Source organism: Rhinopithecus bieti, unplaced genomic scaffold (assembly GCF_001698545.2).
Source record: "Rhinopithecus bieti isolate Rb0 unplaced genomic scaffold, ASM169854v2 scaffold_9981, whole genome shotgun sequence".
NCBI classification, from domain to species: Eukaryota; Metazoa; Chordata; class Mammalia; order Primates; family Cercopithecidae; genus Rhinopithecus; species Rhinopithecus bieti.
This window is the reverse complement of record NW_016806838.1, coordinates 4,992,671-5,011,987: the sequence shown is the minus strand read 5'-3', so window position 1 is coordinate 5,011,987 and position 19,317 is coordinate 4,992,671. Positions and strand designations below refer to the sequence as shown.

At 44.8% G+C, this 19,317-nt stretch overlaps 1 protein-coding gene across 5 annotated transcripts in view; it reads left to right on the top strand.

Moving 5' to 3' along the window:
• Positions 1-878: 878 nt before the first annotated feature.
• Positions 879-19,317, top strand: part of TAF8 (TATA-box binding protein associated factor 8) — a 47,030-nt gene continuing 28,591 nt past the window's right edge. For all 5 annotated transcript variants that reach the window (XM_017878246.1, XM_017878244.1, XM_017878245.1 and 2 more), the window contains exons 1-6: positions 879-937; positions 1,709-1,865; positions 6,162-6,260; positions 6,584-6,646; positions 8,366-8,490; positions 18,517-18,664. In XM_017878246.1, the coding sequence (XP_017733735.1) occupies positions 893-937; positions 1,709-1,865; positions 6,162-6,260; positions 6,584-6,646; positions 8,366-8,490; positions 18,517-18,664 (637 nt within the window). In that variant the 5' untranslated portion in view covers positions 879-892. The remainder of the gene's footprint in view (positions 938-1,708; positions 1,866-6,161; positions 6,261-6,583; positions 6,647-8,365; positions 8,491-18,516; positions 18,665-19,317) is intronic.

Below are 19,317 nucleotides of genomic sequence, written 5' to 3'. Positions count from 1 at the left end.
CCTGGGAGTGAGGCGGCAACGGACAAGTCTCCTGCCCCACCCGGACTTGCCTCGCAAATACTTGCGGGTCGAGGGCGCGAAGGCAGCAGGACGCAGCGATAGACTTGGACTAGGTGGTCCGGACTCTACTTCCAAGTGGGCCATTGACAGGCTGGGCGGCCCTCAACACAAAATCGCGAGGCTGGATGCTCCAGGGTTTCCCAACATTACCCGCTCAGGAGAATCATCTGGGGAGCTCCTTAATGAGAAAGATTCCCAAGTCCCTCTTCCACAGAGTGAAGTCCTGGGATTGGGCTGGGCCCAGTCAGGTGTTGCTAATAATCAGACAAGTTTGGGAAACCCTGCGAGTGTAGTTGACCTCCTGGGTCCTTCCAGGAGTGTGCTCTTTATAGAAACCGATTTTCATATTAAAATAGGTTTCTTTTAACTCAGTGAAACCCAGCGCGTTTTCCCGGCTCACAACCAAGCCACTTAAGGCCCCACAACACTTCACTTTCAAAAGGTCACGTGAGGCGGGCGCGGTAGCTCACGCCTGTAATCCCAGCACGTTGGAAGGCCAAGGCCGAGGATTGTTTGAGCCCAGGAGTTCGAGACCAGCCTGGCCAACATGGCGAAATTCGGTCTCTACTAAAAATACAAAAACTAGGGGGGCGTGGTGGTGCCCGCCTGTAATCCCAGCTACTCCGGAGGCTGAGGCGGGAGGATCGCTTGAGCCCGGGAGGTGGAGGTTGCAGTGAACCGAGATCGAGCCATTGCACTCTAGCCTGGGAAACAGAGCAAGACTCTGTATCTAAAAAAAAAAAAAAAACCAAGGGGCTCACGCCGCCCCGCCCCGCCCCGCGACTACAAGTCCCATCGCGCCCCGCGCTCGCGCACACTACGCCAGAGCAAGATGGCCGAGGCGGCGGCCACAGCTGGGGCCGGCGGCTCCGGAACGGTAAGGGCAAGAAGCGCGGACCCAGAGCCGAGAGAGTTTGGGTATCCTGCAACTTTCCCCTAGACTGAGCAAAAAGCTAGTCCCCATAAATCCAGCCCCATCATGAGCTCCAACTGGCGGAGGGTCTTTTCAGGCCGTACGCGCCCCCTCCCTGGGACTTGGCTACGGCCTCCGGAGTTGGCGGACCTGTGTCTTGATTGGCTCGTTCGCTGTTGGGGGTTGGGAACCCGGAACACCCCCTGATTGGTCTGAACATGCCGTTTTCGCCTTCTTATTGGCCAGCCAAAGTTGAAAGGCATTCCCGTTTCAAAATATTTAGCTTTCTTACTTTTTCTTGCTGTTTTCTTTTGCCCTCGTCGCCGTCACCTCTTGTTACTGTTTTCATTTTCCCTTTCAATGAAATGGTGTGAAGATGGGGGGCACAAGAGAGGGATCCTATTTTTTCTGGGGGACAGGTCTTAATCCCATCATGCATGTTTCTTCAGCTATGTATTCTAATAATCTGCTAAAGTAGAAAGTCAAAGACCTGCTATTTTATCTCATTGGGACCGTACGTTTTAGGTAGGCAGAGAAGTAGTTTCTGGATTTAAAGCACCTTGGGTGCTCAATTTTTACTCAGTTGGCCAAGATCTGTAAATCTAAACATTAAGCACTGATTTTTAAAATAAAAGTATTTAGTAAAAGAACTTTGTTTGCCATTGACCACGCATGAACTATGTGATTGCATCCTTCTCCTGTGGATGAAAATATTTCTGGGCTGCTGATTCACAGAGATCGGGAAGTAAACAGTCCACTAACCCTGCCGATAACTATCATCTGGCCCGGAGGAGAACCCTGCAGGTGGTTGTGAGCTCCTTGCTGACAGAGGCAGGGTTTGAGAGTGCCGAGAAAGCATCCGTGGAAACGCTGACAGAGATGTTGCAGAGCTGTGAGTACACGGAAACACTAGTCCTTGGAGTCAACCCCAACATCAGTTCTGTGCCCTGCTTTGTGATAGTGTTTGAGAGAATTTAAGAAAAAGATAAACTTTTTTCTTAAGAGGGAAGAAAAAAAATTTTTTTAATGTAAAAAGTTGAGAAAAGAGCATAATGGGCCAAGCGCGGTGGCTCACACCTGTAATCCCAGTACTTTTGGAGGCCGAGGTGGGTGAATCACCTGAAGTCAGTTCAAGACGAAACCCCATCTCTACTAAAAAATACAAAAAAAAAAAAATTAGCTGGGCGTAGTGGCTGGTGCCTGTAATCCCAGTTACTCGGGAGGCTGAGGCAGGAGAATTGCTTGAATCTGGGAGGCAGAGGTTACAGTAAACTGAGATCGCGCTACTGCACTCCAGCCTGTGAGGCTCCGTCCCCAACAAAAACAACAACAAAAACAGAAAAGAGCATAATGAAGTGACTTACAGGCTTTAGAATCAGATAGACTTGGGTGTACATCATCACTCTGTGACTTAATAGCTTGGGCAAGCCACTGAGTAGTCTCCTGAACCTCAATTTCCTCATTTGTGAAATGAGATAACAGTTTGTACCTCATGGAGTTGCGAATATAAGTGAGATGTATATATAAAACATTCAGTGCTGGGGAGATTATAAGCTCTTGGTGAGTTATGGGTGCCCTTAAGGACTTTTGTTGGGGAGTCAGGACTAATTCCCCATGCAATAGCTATCATCACATTATGTAATCAAATGCTAGATTGTGTGATACAAAGAATGAAGAGGAAAAGCCACTTTTTTTTTTTTTTTTTGAGACAGAGTTTCACTCTGTTGCCCAGGCTGGGGTGCTGCAGTGGCACAATCTCAGCTTACTACAGCCTCCACCTCCTGAGTTCAAGCAATTCTTCTGCCACAGCCTCCCAAGTAGCTGGAATCATAGGCATGCACTACCACGCCTGGCTAATTTTTGTATTTTTAGTAGAGACAGGGTTTCACCGTGTTGGCCAGGCTGGTCTCAAACTCCTGACCTCAGGTGATCCGCCCACCTTGGTCTCTCAATGTGCTAGAATTACAGACGTGAGCCACCGCACCCAGCTGAAAAGCCACCTTTAAAAGGAAATGTGTTGAGATTTAGAAGCCCAGGTGTGGTCTTACAGAGGCTTTTCTGCATGTACAACATATTTCCCTGTTTAGGACTTTTGGGGGATGGGATAGGATGAGGGTTGGAAGTATTTACAGTGTTTCTTAGGGATCAACAACTATGAAAGGAAGTAGGAGAACGGTTTGGGCAGAGGGAGATGTGGAGTGCAATACAGGCCAAACAAAGAACTGGACAACTTAGCCGGGAACCCTGGAGCATTATTGCCCATAAAGCTGAAAAGGCCCTGCCTTTATACTCAGGTCTTGATCAAACACTAGATGTGGGCTACCCCAAGAAGGGTGATCTTGGGCAAAGTAGTTCTCTGCAGCTGATGTTTGGCACTTTTAAATACCAAATGTTTTCCTAAAGCAGTGATCTCAATCATTTTGGCTTCAGAACTCCTACATTTATTCATTTAGAGATGGGGTCTCGCTGTGTTGCCCATGCTGGCCTCAAACTTCTGGACCCAAGCCTCCCACATAGCTGGGACTACAGGCATGTGCCACCATGCCCAGCTCTCAGAATCCCTTTATGTTAATAAACATTGAGGACCCCAAATAGCTTTTGTATATGTGTATTTGCCACGTTAGAAAAAACAAATTTTGGGACTGGGCGTGGCGGCTCACACCTGTAATTCCAGCACTTTGGGAGGCTGAGGTGGGTGTATCGCCTGAGGTCAGGAGTTTTGAGACCAGCCTGGCCAACATAGTGAAACCCTGTCTCTACTAAAAATACAAAAAATTAGCTGGGTGTGGTGGTGGGTACCTGTAATTCCAGCTACTCGGGAGGCTGAGGCGGGAGAATTGCTTGAACCCAGGAGGTGGAGGTTGCATTGAGCCAAGATCACACCATTGTACTCCAGCCTGGGCAACAAGAGCGAAACTCCGTCTCAAAAAAAAAAAAAAGAAGAAGAAAAGGAAATTTCGAAAATAAGAATGTACAATTACATATTCTGTTACTCATCAGACCCATGATGTCATCATAAGTCACATAGACTCAGGAAAACCACCTGAGAGAATGAGAGTGAAAAAGTCAAATAATGACTTAATTTTATTATGAAAATAGTTTTGACCTGTGTGGACTTTAGAAGAGATTTTGGGGCCTATCACAGGTTCCACTACTTTTTGAACTTTATCCTAAAGGAATGAATTAATAGTTCCCAAGAGATAAGAATGCAGTTCTTGGAACAGTCTTGGAATTTAGAGTTTAAAAATCATGTCTAGAGGCTGGTATTAGTGACTTGCTCAGGGTAGCAGGGGAGTTGGTGGTAGGTCTCCTGTTAGACACCCTGCCCTGTCAAGCACCACTCACTTTTATTTTCTGAGCCACTGGGCCCCTAGAGCAGGAGTTCTTTACCTTTTGAGGCCCCTTTGTACATTTGATAAAATCTGTGGACCCATTCCCCAAAAAATGCTTTTTATGTGTGTAAAATTCAGCACAGCTTCAGGGTATTCGTGAAACCTCCCTTCCGCCTTGGAAGCTCATTCACAGAGCCGAGCTTCAAAACTCCATCTTAGAAACCTTCCTTTTCCCCAAAGGACTTTAATGTGACACTTTTTTTTTTTTTTTGAGATGGAGTCTCACTCTGTCGCCCGGGCTGGAGTGCAGTGGCCCGATCTCAGCTCACTGCAAGCTCCGCCTCCCAGGTTCACGCCATTCTCCTGCCTCAGCCTCCCGAGTAGCTGGGGCTACAGGCGCCCGCCACCTCGCCCGGCTAGTTTTTTGTATTTTAGTAGAGACGGGGTTTCACCGTGTTAGTCAGGATGGTCTCAATCTCCTGACCTCGTGATCCGCCCGTCTCAGCCTCCCAAAGTGCTGGGATTACAGGCTTGAGCCACCGCACCCGGCCTAATGTGACTCTTAAATAGAGGTTCAGCTTCAGGCAGAAGAAACAAAAATTGCCCATCAGAGAATAAGACCTTTTTGTGTGTGGGTGGTGAGATATACATAACCAAATTTATCATTTTAACCATTTTTAAGTGTACAATTCAGTGGTATTAAGTACATTCACAATGTTGTGCAACCATTCACAGTATTTCCAGAACTTTTTCATCATTCTAAACAGAAACTCTGTAAACATAAACAGTAATTCCTCATTCTCCCTCCCCCTCCATTCCCTGGTAACTTCTAATCTACTTTTCGTCTCTGGATACCTCATGTATGTAGAATCTTTATTTGTCTTTTTGTGTCTGCCTTATTTCACTTAACATAATGTTTTCTTTTCTTTTCTTTTCTTTTTTTGAGATGCAGTCTCGCTCTGTTTCCCAGGGCTGGAGTGCAGTGGTGCAATCTCGGCTCACTGCAACCACCTCCACCTCCCAGATTCAAGCGATTCGCAGCTTCCTGAGTAGCTGGGATTACAGGTGTGTGCCACCTCACCTGGCTAATTTTTTAAATTTTTGGTGGAGATGGGGTTTTGCCATGTTGGCCAGGCTGGTCTTGAACTCCTGACCTCAAGTGATCCACCTGGCTCAGCCTCCCAAGTGCTGGGATTACAGGCATGAGCCACCACACCTGGCCTTAGCATAATGTTTTCTTTTTTTTTTTTCGAGAAGGCGTTCTCACTCTGTCGCCCAGGCTGGAGTGCAGTGGTGCAATCTCTGCTCACTGCAACCTTCCCCTCCTGGGTTCAAGCTATTTCTCATGTCTCAGCCTCCCGAGTGGCTAGGATTACAGGCACCTACCACCACGCCTGGCTAATTTTTGTATTTTTAGTAGAGGTGGGATTTCGCCATGTTGGTCAGGTTGGTCTCAAACTCCTGACCTCAGGTGATCCACCCACCTCAGCCTCCCAAAGTGCTGGGATTACAGGCCTGAGCCACCACACCTGGCCTAGCATAATGTTTTCAAAGTTCATCTATGCTATAACATTACCAGAATTTCCTTCTTTTAAAGGCTGGATAATATTCCATTGTGTGTATATAGCACATTTTGTTTGTTCATTCACCTGTTAATGGACACTGGGTTGTTTCTACCTTTTGGCTATAGTGAATCATGCTGCTGTGAACATTGGTGTACTAGTAGCTGTTTGAATCCCTGCTTTCAATTCATTTGGGTATATACCTAGGAGTGGAATTGTTGGCTCATCTGGTAATTCTATGTTTAACTTTCTGAGGAACTGAGAATAAGTTTTATGCCTTTAATCCCCTCTTAGACATTTCAGAAATTGGGAGAAGTGCCAAGTCTTACTGTGAGCACACAGCCAGGACCCAGCCCACACTGTCAGATATCGTGGTCACACTTGTTGAGATGGGTGAGTATACCTTCAGTTTCCAGTTCTTCGATGCAGCTGGAGAGAGGAGTTCCTAGGAGTCAGGCATGTCTGCTAAGTGTTCTTGGTTTCCCTCATGGTTCTCTTGATTTGCTTTGAGCTTGAGAGAGTTATCAAGAGAGATTCCTCTGAACACATCTAAGAGGCCTCATGATTCCCTGTTGGGGAATTCTGCCAGAGCTGCTTTTGCGTGACTGCGAGGTCACTGAGTTGAGAGTTTAAGCCATTTGTCCATAATACTACTATTCTTTCTGTATTCAATATCCAGTGGTCTGGGCAGTGATTTTTGTTTTCCTGTCTCTTAGGTTTCAATGTGGACACTCTCCCTGCCTATGCAAAACGGTCTCAGAGGATGGTCATCACTGCTCGTAAGTGACTTTGAACTGAGGTACTTAGCAATTTATCAATTCATGCTTGTGGAATGAAGTAATTGAATATGGTAGGGATTGGATTAGTAGCTACTTCCTTGTTGCAGGCTCTCTTCCAATGTTTGGGGCTACCTACAATATAATCTTTATTTGGGCTAGTGGGATTAGCATGTGAAATTCAGTCACCAAAAGGTAAACCATCTTTGAGATACTGCTGTGTTTCTTGTGCTCTAGCCCCAGAAGGGCAAATGATGCTGCTTGGAAAAAATGAAAGTTCTTGTTCTCCTTAGATTAAGGGTTGGTACATCGTGGACTATGGGCCAAATGCAGCCTGCCTCCTGTTTTTGTAAATAAAGTCTTATCGGAATGCACCCATATTTACTTATTATCTGTGGTTGTTTTCGTGCTATATTGGCATAGTTTAGTTGTAGAGACTATACCACATGCAAAACCTAAAGTATTTATTATATGGCCCTTTACACAAAGTTTGATGACCTCTACTTTAAGTAAAACTGGGTGCCATAAGCTGAGTGGCGAGTAACCAGTTTGGGCTTGTAGGACCTGGAGAGAATTAACTGGATTTCTTTTCTTTTCTTTTCTTTTCTTTTTTTTTTTTTTTTTTTTTTTTTTTTTTTCCGAGATGGAGTCTCGCTTTGCTGCCCAGACTGGAGTGCAGTGGCACAATCTCGGCTGACTACTGCAACCTCTGCCTCCCAGGTTCAAGCTATTCTGTCTCAGCCTCCCAAGTAGCTGAGATTACAGGTGCCCGCCACCACACCTGGCTAACTCTTATATTTTTAGTAGAGGCAGGGTTTTACCATGTTGGACAGGCTGGTCTTGATCTCCTGACCTCGAGTGATCCGCCCACCTCAGTCTCCCAAAGTGCTGGGATTACAGGCGTGAGCCACCGCAGCCGGCCTGGATTTTTTCTTTAAAGTCACTTTTTTCATGTTGGTATTTTTTTAAAAAACTCCCTCTCAACATAGCAGGGGAAGGTGCCATTTTCAATCCCCTCTTGTTATCATTAAGCTCACACTTACTGTCCCCAGCTCATTGTTCCTTTTTGTTATCCAAGGTCTGTGAAAAGAGAACCAGCAGCCCATGTAACTTGCGTAGCTCCTCAGCATGCTGTTTTACGTAGTTACTGTGGCCATAGCCATCCGCCTCTACCTAAGAGGCTTGTGGGCAGATTGTTGTCAAAGGGAATGTCAACCAAGATTAGCCAGCAGGGCTGGGCATTGTAAGCCATCAAAGACCTTTTATTGATCGAAATACAAAATGCAACTTGTTTAAAAAATTGAGGTCTGGCATTTTTTTGAGAAAAGGAGGCTTTGGGCCGGGCGCGGTGGCTCAAGCCTGTAATCCCAGCACTTTGGGAGGCCGAGGCGGGCGGATCACGAGGTCAGGAGATCGAGACCATCCTGGCTAACACGGTGAAACCCCGTCTCTACTAAAAAATACAAAAAACTAGCCGGGCGAGGTGGCGGGCACCTGTAGTCCCAGCTACTCGGAGGCTGAGGCAGGAGAATGGCGTGAACCCGGGAGGCGGAGCTTGCAGTGAGCTGAGATCCGGCCACTGCACTCCAGCCTGGGCGGCAGAGCAAGACTCCGTCTCAAAAAAAAAAAAAAAGAAAAGAAAAGGAGGCTTTGGGGGGAGACCATAATCTATAGAAATCAGGGTCTTGGGTGGAGGGGTAATCAGTTGTGACTCTGTTGCAGCTCCGGTGACCAATCAACCAGTGACCCCCAAGGCCCTCACTGCAGGGCAGAACCGACCCCACCCGCCGCACATCCCCAGCCATTTTCCTGAGTTCCCTGATCCCCACACCTACATCAAAACTCCGGTGAGTGTTGAAGCCACACTGGGGCGGTGTGTGGTGTAAAGCACGGAGTCAGTTCCTACCGACTGTCACGCGGCAGAATCCAGTCCAAAAGTTTGTTGATGAAAGGGTGGTTGAAAACTCAGAATGTGGCCAGGCACGTTGGCTCACATCTGTAATCTGAGCATTTTAGGAGGCCGAGGCAGGAAGATCACTTGAGCCCAGCAGTTCAAGACTAACCTGGGCAGCAGAGGAAGACCCTGTCTCATTTGAGAAAAAAGAAAGAAAGAGAGAGAGAGAGAGAGAGAATTCAGATTATCTTTCCTCATTGAGAAACAATTTGGCAAATGTTTACCAGCTAAAGTGTAATTAACAAAGAGATTGAAGCTGACCCCAGTATTACCTGTCCTACTAAAACACAAAAGTACATAGCCACATAGGAACAAGTCTGAAAAGGTATTCCACTAAATGTTCATAGTAATTTTTGGTTGAGATTTTAGGTAATTTTGTTTTGTGTTTACTTTTCTGAGTTTTCCAAATTTTCTATAATAGGAAAATTATTTTTTCCATTGGGGGAAAAGTTGGTTTAAAAATATTTAGTAACGGCCAGGAGCAGTGGCTCATGCCATTAATCCCAACACTTTGGAAGGCCAAGGCAGATGGATCACCTGAGGTCAGGAATTCGAGACCGGCCTGGCCAACACAGTAAAACCCTGTTTCTACTAAAATTACAAAAATTAGCTGTGCATGGTGGCATATACCTGTAGTTCCAGCTACTCAGGAGGCTGAAGCAGGAGAATCAAACCTGGAAGGCAGAGGTTGCAGTGAGCTGAGATTGCGCCACTGCACTCCAGCCTAGGCAACAGAGCAAGACTCTGTCTCACAAATAAATAAATAAAAATTAGTAATGATAATGAAATGGAACTTATCACTCTGAGCTCTAGGTCTGAATGAGAAGAAGATGAGTTATCCTCTGTGGTTTGAGTGTGTTCTAATTTGCCTGAATGGTAGTTTTGCCTTCGGTTGGGAAGGTGTTCTCCCACACTTCCTTTGCTTCTGCCTCCATACCATATAGTGATGGCCATCGTGCGGGCTGCTATGGCAAGCCCTCATGTCCTCTGGGCATTTCTCCACACCTCAGGGTGGGGGAGAGGGGAATAGTAGCTGCCCAGCTAATGCAACATAGCCCTTGCCCTTGCCCTTGCCCTTGCCCTTGATCAGATCTCTCTATTAGTTCCCTGGGCTGCTGTAATAAAGTGCCACAAACCAGGTAACTTAGAACAACAGAAATTTATTGTCTTACCATTCTGGAGGCTAGAAGTCTAAAATTAAGGTATCATGCTCCCTCTGAAACCTATAGGGGAGTCCCTCCTTGCATCTTCCTAGCTTCTGGTGATTGGCCAGCATTCTTTGGCGTTTCTTGGCTCATAGGTGCATCACTCCAGCTTTCTGTCTTCACATGGCATTCTTTTTTGTGTGTGGTGGCAGGGGCAGCGGGGGAGACTGGAGTTTTATTATTACTCAAATTAGTCTTCCTGAGCATTCGGGGAGCAGAGTTTTTAAGGATAATGTGGTAGGTCAGGGGAAGCCAGTGAGCCAGGAGTGCTGATTGGTCAGAGATGAAGTCATAGGGACTCAGGGCCAGGCAAGGTGGCTCGTGCCTGTAATCCCAGCACTTTGGGAGGCCAAGGCGGGGGAATCATTAGGTCAGGAGATCGAGACCATCCTGGCTAACACGGTGAAACACCGTCTCTACTAAAAATACAAAACATTAGCCGAGCATGGTGGCAGGTGCCTGTAGTCCCAGCTACTCGGGAGGCTGAGGCAGGAGAATAGCATGAACCTGGGAGGCAGAGCTCGCAGTGAGCCAAGATTGTGCCACTGCACTCCAGCCTAGGCAACGGAGCAAGACTCCGTCTCAAGGAAAAAAAAAAAAAAATCATAGGGACTCAGAGCTGTCTTCTTGCACTGAGTCAGTTCCTGGGTGGGAGCCACAAGATCAGATGAGCCAGTTTATGGATCTGGGTGGGGCTAGCTGATCCATCAAGTCCAAGATACCTCAAGCACTCACTGATCTTAGGAACAGTTTAGGGAGGGTCAGAATCTCGTAGCCTCCAGCTGCATGACTTCTAAACCATAATTTCTAATCTTGTGGCTAATGTTAGTCCTACAAAGGCAATCTAGTCTCCAGGCAAGATGGAGGTCTGCTTTGGGAAAAGGAGTGTCTTTGTTTAACTCTAAACTAAGTTTCTCCCAAAGTTAGTTTAGCCTGCGCCCAGAAATGAGCAAGGACAGCTTGGAGGGTAGAAGCAAGATGAAGTCAGTTCAGTTAGATCTCTTTCACTGTCTCGCCATAATTTTGCAAAGGTGGTTTCAGTCCTTCCCTTAGGGTTTTAATAACACCTTAATCTTAAGGTGTAGGCTATGAAGATGGGAAAAGGCCATCGATTGCTCTGGCTTCTTCCTGCTGGCAGGGGACATTGTGGGAATGGGAGTGAACCCCAAGGTGAGAAGAGTGGAACTGGTTTGCAACTGTCTGAGTGTACTCATGCAGGCCTGGCTGGGCGTTCATGGCTTGCATGGCACAAACATTAGCACTCTATATAGTTTTACTACAGTGTTTAAGTGAAACAGCCCACTATAAGGTAAATAACGAGTCCTTGGTTGAGGAGTACAATTCCCAATTTTAAAAACAAAGATTTGAAAGCACTAGTCTGGGGACTTCTAACCCACAAAGAATTTAGAATTTAGTCTAAACTGCAGAAAAAATGCCAAGAACAGCTAACAACAGTGTACTATAGTTTTCTTTTGAAGCATAATTTTCTCTCTCCAGTCCCCATTTTATTAAAAGCAAATCATGATACACTGATTTGTTTACAAAATAAACTTTAGTCTTACTGTACTTGGCCCAATTGTTTGCATAAAGTACAGCAAGAATAATTATTTTCACTNACCCACAAAGAATTTAAAATTTAGTCTAAACTGCAGAAAAAATGCCAAGAACAGCTAACAACAGTGTACTATAGTTTTTCTTTTGAAGCATAATTTTTCTCTCTCCAGTCCCCCATTTTATTAAAAGCAAATCATGATACACTGATTTGTTTACAAAATAAACTTTAGTCTTACTGTACTTGGCCCAATTGTTTGCATAAAGTACAGCAAGAATAATTATTTTCACTTAGACTTTTAAATTTGCTTTGATAGAACTCTGTTCCATGAAAAATCTCAGATAAGACTTTTTCAAAGCAAGCCCAGCCATGGGTTTGTACCCTCAGATACCTATGAGTTGGGCAAATTTCTCTCCTATTGAGGTCCCAAGATAGCTTGGGATTCTTGAACCTGTTTGAAAGTGACATTCTTTACTTACCACAGGTCAGGAACCTTGTACAGAGACTCTGTGTGGACAGGGTATAAGGCCAGATTCCCCAATGGACTTTAATTGGCTATATAAGTCATCTTTGATTCTTTAAAGAAAGCATGCCATTCCAGTCAAAGCCTTGGTAAAATAACCAATTTCTCCAACTGTGTCCTGTTACAAGAGAAAACAGATTCTTATTGCACTTATGCAATTAGCTATACTGCCATAAATTGAGAATAGTTTCCAAATTCTGGAGAAATCAGGTAGAGAGGAACAATATGCTCCAAATTTTGTTCACAGGAGTTTATTTTATGCCAATATTAAAAGTTGCCAATAGTTCTTTTTTTTTTTTGAGACAGTCTGGCTCTGTGGCCCGGGCTGGAGTGCAGTGGCCGGATCTCAGCTCACTGCAAGCTCCGCCTCCCGGGTTTACGCCATTCTCCTGGCTCAGCCTCCCGAGTAGCTGGGACTACAGGCGCCCGCCACCTCACCTGGCTAGGTTTTTTTTTTTGTATTTTTTAGTAGAGACGGGGTTTCACCGTGTTAGCCAGGATGATCTAGATCTCCTGACCTCGTGATCCGCCCGTCTCGGCCTCCCAAAGTGCTGGGATTACAGGCTTGAGCCACCGCGCCCGGCCAAAAGTTGCCAATAGTTCTAAAGAAATAATTTCTCTTGACTCTGAAAACGAAAGGTTTAGCAATGTTTAAGACATTAGCTCTCCATGAGAGTCCTAGAAGTTTAGTTTTTTCCTCTATTCCAATAGCACAATTTTTTTTTTTTTTTTTGAGACGGTGTCTTGCTCTGTTGCCCAGGCTGGAGTATAGCAGCGCGATCTCAGCTCACTGCAAGCTCTGCCTCCCAAGTTCATGCCATTCCCCTACCTCAGGCTCCCGAGTAGCTGGGATTACAGGCGCCCACCACCACGCCTGGCTAATTTTTTGTATTTTTAGTAGAGACGGAGTTTCACCATGTTAGCCAGGATGGTCTTGATCTCCTGACCTCGTGATCTGCCCACCTTGGCTTCCCAAAGTACTGGGATTACAGGCGTGAGCCACTGTGCCCAGCTTTCAATAGCACAATTTTTAAAGTTTTCTGAGACCTGAACTTAGAGTCCTATATTTGATTATAAACTACCTTTTGAAAAGGACCAAAGCAAGATAAAATGTCTGTGGATGACAAAAGTCTGTAGCCACTATTAAAGCTACAATTGGCTAGGAATTTTGGTTACCTCTGTGGCATACAACAATTTTACATAACAATTATAATTATTAACATACAGTAAATTATATCAACATTATAGAAGTTTCCCATTATTTTGGACACATAACATATTTATACAAATACAGTCTAAACCAAACCGCCATTCACTCTTCTATTTGACAGTTTTTCCTCTATTCTAATGTCACAATCTCCAGAGTTATTAATCAGAAACCTGCATTTATGAGCACCTGTTAAATTTTATAGCCGATTATAAAACCATCTTTTAAAGACGATCAAAATGAGACAACAATTGTCTGTGTATGACAAAAACATTTTAGGGCAGCAAGTTAGACACAATTGGCGGGCCGGGCGCGGTGCCTCAAGCCTGTAATCCCAGCACTTTGGGAGGCCAAGACGGGCGGATCACAAGGTCAGGAGATCGAGTCCATCCTGGCTAACACAGTGAAACCCCGTCTCTACTAAAAAATACAAAAAAATAGCCGGGCGCCTGTAGTCCCAGCTACTCAGGAGGCTGAGGCAGGAGAATGGCGTGAACCCAGGAGACGGAGCTTGCAGTGAGCTGAGATCGCGCCGCTTGCACTCCAGCCTGGGCGACAGAGCGAGACTCCGTCTCAAAAATAAAGACACAATTGGCAAGGAAATTTGTTACCTCTGTGGCACACAGTCTGTTAACATAATAATTGTAGTTATTACTGATAACATACACTAAGTCATGTTAGAATTATACAAGTTTTATGTAATTTTGGAACATATACCAATAACATAATTATACAAATATAGACCAAAGAAAGCAAAACACCATTTCATATTTGACAATGATTCCTGTATGATTTTTGTATGAGATAAGCCAAATGTCATTTTTGGGCTTTAGAGGACATAATATCTAAAGTGTTAGGTTAGAAAGAGACGTAATTTGTCATTGGATTTTGGAAAGTTTGTCAAATATCAAAGGTTTAAAACGCTGGATATCACAAAATAGAATCCCAGGTCACCATAAGTCACTCGTTTGGCCAAAAATGATAACTCCAAACAATTTTTTTTAAAAGAAAAATCTTTACTCCGATAGAGGAGACCTAGCTTTCCAAACAAGACTCAATGAAGATAGCATGAGGCCAGCTGAATCTCTCTCCTCTCTCTCTCCTCTTTTTTTTCCCTGCCATTTACCCAAAGGAGAAAAGAAAACCCTTTCATTATCTTTTAACATTACATAAAATCATCTTCAAAAGAGAAAACAAATTTCATATTTGCATTAGTGCATCTTTAATGTTAGCTAGTTTTTTAAATAAATTTTATATTTCTACCCAGTTTTGATTAGTTTGATCATACGGTAAGGTTTTCATAAGCTTTTTAGAATTTTTCTTTACAATTTTCCATCAAACAGCAGATCAATTTTCTAAGAAAACCCCATTATTCAGAGACATGGGCCCAGATTCTGGCCCCACATCAGTATGATTTTAATGTTTTAACCTACAGAAAAAAGCTAAATAATTTTGTTTAAATCTTAGCCAACTTGTTGGTACCCACAGAATTTTTACAAGATCAACCCTTTACAAACCCTTTTCACTTTGCTTAAACCTTCAGTTTTGGTTCTGTTACTCTTTTAGGTTAAGACAATCTTTTTTTTTTTTGAGACGGAGTCTTGCTCTGTCACCCAGACACCTACTTCCAAATAAGGTCATATTGTGAGGTACTAGGACATATCGAAAATGTTTTTTGTGGGGACACAGTTCAACCCATAACATTCTTTAACTTTAACAGATAGGGATATAGTATATCCCTATCTGTAAAAAAAATTTTTTGAGACAGGGTCTCACTTTGTTGCCCAGGCTGCTGGAGTGCAGTGGGGCAATCTCAGCTCACCACAGCCTCGACCTCCTAGACTCAAGTGATCCTCCCACATCAACCTCCCGAGTAGCTGGGACTATAGGGGTGCACCACCATGCCCAGCTAATTTTTGTATCTTCTGTAGAGACAGGGTTTCACCATGTTGCCCAGGCTGCTCTCAAATTCCTGGGTGCAAGCAATTTGCCCAGGCACGGGTACACGCTCCAGTATATGTTTGCTTATTTATATGAATATTATAATGTAACATTGTGCGAAATAATGTACATTAAAAGATAATCTTACCCTTTTAAAATGTTCAGGAAACCTAAAACCTTTTCTAGTGGGAGCGATTGCCTCTGCTTTTTTTTTTTTTTTGAGACGGAGTCTCATTCTGTCACCCAGGCTGGAGTGCAGTGACGCATCTCGGCTCACTACAAGCTCCGCCTCCTGGGTTCACGCCATTCTCCTGCCTCAGCCTCCCAAGTAGCTGGGACTACAGGCACCCGCCACCACGCCCGGCTAATTTTTTTATATTTTTAGTAGAGACGGGGTTTCATCATGGAAACCAGGATGGCGTCGATCTCCTGACCTCGTGATCTGCCCTCCTCGGCCTCCCAAAGTGCTGGGATTACAGGCTTGAGCCACCGCGCCCGGCCGCCTCTGCTTTTTTTTTTTTTGAAATCATAGTTTTTGTTTGTTTGTTTGTTTTGTTGTTGTTATTTTATAGAGATGGGGAGAGGTTTTTTGTCTTTCTGTGGTGCCCAAGCTGGCCTTGAACTCCTAGCCTTAAGCAGCCTTTGCACCTTGGCCTCCCAGAGTGCTGGGATTACAGGCATGCGCCACTGCACTCAGTCTTTTTTTAGAGGTGGAGTTCTTGCTCTGTTCCCCAGGCTGGAGGGCAGTGGTGTAATCATGACACTACAGCTTTGAACTCCCAGTCTCAAGCAATCCTCCCACCTCAGCCTGCAGAGTAGCTAGGACCACAAGCACATGTTACCATGCTAGCCTAGAAATCTTAGTTTAATACTTGATGGACTAATAAGTTGAAGGTCAGATTCTAAGATTAGTTTATTTTGATACTTTAATGGCTCTCATAGTTGAAAATGGTACATCACAAAGATATGTAACATCATTGGCTGCTCTTAATAAACCATAAAACTATTTTTTTCATTCTCATTTACTCATTATTCAAAGAATTTTGTTGAAAAAATTTTCTATTAAATTTCTAATTTATTGAGTGCCAAAAGTTGTCTTAGGAATAATTACAAGATTTTGCATTTTAATGTTTTTAACAAGTGCAATATGTTCAAAATCCACTCATTTTAATTTTGGGAAGTTTTGGTTTTTGGGGGGAGGGGAGGGGCGGAGACAGAGCTTGTCTCAATCTCCCAGGCTGGAGTGCAGTGGTATGATCTCGACTCACTGCAACCTCCATCTCCCAGGTTCAAGCCATTCTCATGTCTCAGCCTCCCCTGAGTAGCTGGAATTACAAGTGCCTGCCACCATGCCTAGCTGATTTTTGTATTTTTGGTAGAGACGGGGTTTCACCATGTTGACCAGGCTAGTCTCAAACTCCTGACCTCAGGTGATCCACCTGCCTCGGCCTCCCAAAATCCTGGGATTACAGGTGTGAGCCACCACACCCAGCCTTTTGGGAAGATTTTTAACATGTCAGAAAATTCTGTTTCTTTGTTTAAGTACAGATAGGAGAACTGTATAGGTGACACACTTGAACTAATGGCGACAACAAAGAAACATTTCCAGGTGCCTCCTTTGAAAATGCCATCTCTATATCGTGAAGAGTAGTTACTTTATTGGTTGTTGTTAAAATGTCACCATTGCCATTACCAATTAAAATATTTTCTGGCCGGGTGCAGTGACTCACACCTGTAATCACAGCACTTTGGGAGGCCAAGGCGGGTGGATGATCTGAGGTCAGGAGTGCAAGACCATCCTGGCCAACATGATGAAACCCCATCTCTACTAAAAATACAAAAATTAGCTGGGCGTGGTGGCACATGCCTGTAGTCCCAGCTACTCAGGAGTCTGAGGCAGGAGAATCGCTTGAACCCAGGAGGTGGAGGTTGTAGTGAGCCGAGATCGCGCCACTGCACTCCAGCCTGGGTGACAGAGCAAGACTCTGTCTCCAAAAAATAAAAATAATTAAATAAAATGTTTTGGCTCATTTCTCATTCTGATCTCAATTGTTTTCATTCCATAACTTGATTGCCAACAAGCTCATAATTAGGAGGAAGAGTGGCAGCCTGCCATTTTCTTGGTCACTTGCACTGTATAATAAGATCTTCAGCCTCTCTTTCTTTGAGGGAATCTTTTTGGAACGACGTATCCATATTGTGAGGATTGATTTTTTTTTTTTTTTTTGAGATGAAGTCTCACTCTTTCTCCCAGGCTGGAGTGCAATGGTGCGATCTCGGCTCACTGCAACCTCCACCTCCCGGGTTCAAGTGATTCTCCTGCCTCAGCCTGCCAAGTAGCTGGGACTATAGGCGCGCGCCACCACACCCAGTTAATTTTTGTATTTTTAGTGGAGACGGGGTTTCACCACGTTGGCCAGGGTGGGTGAGGATTGATTTAATAAGATGGGATGGTATAATCCACAAATCCACATAGGCAGCCACTCCCATACTGCAGGAGGTCACATTACGCTGATGGAACCTGTGGTCCCCGTCAGGGCTTCCCTGGGGACACTCCCACTCTTTCTTCAGGATGCATCTCTTAGACCTGAGACCATCTATCATGGGAGCTGAATGAAGGCCCCAGGACAATCTCTACAGTAAATATTTGTACATTTCTTAATTTTTCTTTTTTTTTTTGAAATGGAGTCTCACTCTGTTGCCCAGGCTGGAGTGCAGTGGTGCGATCTTGGCTAACCGCAACCTCTGCCTCCCAAGTTCAAGCGATTCTCCTACCTCAGCCTCCCAAGTAGTTGGGATTACAAGCGCCTGCCACCACGCCTGGCTAATGTTTTTTATTTTTAGTAAAGAGAGGGTTTCACCATCTTGGCCAGGCTGGTCTCAAACTCCTGACCTCAGATCCACCCGCCTCGGCCTCCCAAAGTGCTAGGATTACAGGTGTGAGCCACCATGCCTGGCCTTAATTTTTAATTAGAAATACATATTAATGTAGTTACATTGTTCTTCCGCCTTTCTACTGTGCTTTGGTGATCTTGGCTCTAACTAATGGTATTGAGTCATTTTATTTTATTTTATTTCATTTTATTTCTTTATTTTTGAGACAGAGTCTTACTCCTGTTGCCCAGGCTGGAGTGCAGTGATGCAATCTTGGCTCACTGCAACCTCCACCTCCTGGGTTCAAGCCATTCTCCTGCCTTAGCCTCCCAAGTAGCTGGGATTACAGGTGCACACCACCACACCCAGCTAATTTTTGTATTTTTAGTAGAGATGGGGTTTTGTTATGTTGGCCAGGCTGGTCTCGAACTCCTGACCTCAGGTGATCCACCAGCCTCAGCCTCCCAAAGTGCTGGGATTATAGGCGTGAGCCACTGCACCTGGCCTGGTATTGGGTCATTTTAGAGAATAGGGCATAGCAACAGCAAGCCAGGGAGCTGATGAAAGCAGAATGATACTTCGGCATCACCTCAGTGTCTTTGCTATTCTGTTTGTAGACGTACCGTGAACCCGTGTCAGACTACCAGGTCCTGCGGGAGAAGGCTGCATCCCAGCGGCGCGATGTGGAGCGGGCACTTACTCGTTTCATGGCCAAGACAGGCGAGACTCAGAGTCTTTTCAAAGATGACGTCAGCACATTTCCACGTGAGAGTTGCCCCACTGTGTGGACCCTGTCTTATTTGAAATACTCACACTATCTTTTCTTTCTCTCAGCATAGTAGGAAGAAACAAATAAGCTTTTGTCCTTCCCTTGGGTACAGCTTGCCCCTCAGATTTCTGGCTCCTTTCCCCAGATCTTAAGAGTCTGTCCTTAACTGAAAGCTCCAAGACAGTAATGGCCTCTGTTGGGACTGGCCTCTTGAGGTCCATTGAGTTACCTTGAGGGTGGCCTAGGCCTAGGCATTAGAGTCACTCAGTGGCAGCCCAGGTAGTAGAAGGAACACTGGCATCAGGGGCCAGTTGCCCATCGTGATATTCCCTCATAGGTCCCATCTCATTTAAGTTGGCATCTTGGCACTGTTTGGCCACGTTGACCAAGCTACTTCATTTCCATAGACCTCAGTTTTTACAAATGTGAGTGAGAGAGGTTAGTTTAGGCGATTCATTCATTCAGCAAGCTCCTGTGGAATGCCTGCTGTGTGCCTGGCTCTGGAATAACAGCAGCTGCCAATTATTAAGTACCAGATACTGTGCTGATCACTTGCCATACATTATCTCATTAAATCCTCTTGTGAGCCTCTGAGTCGGTAACTGATATATCACTACCTTCATAGGAACCCTTCAATGAGGCACAAGAG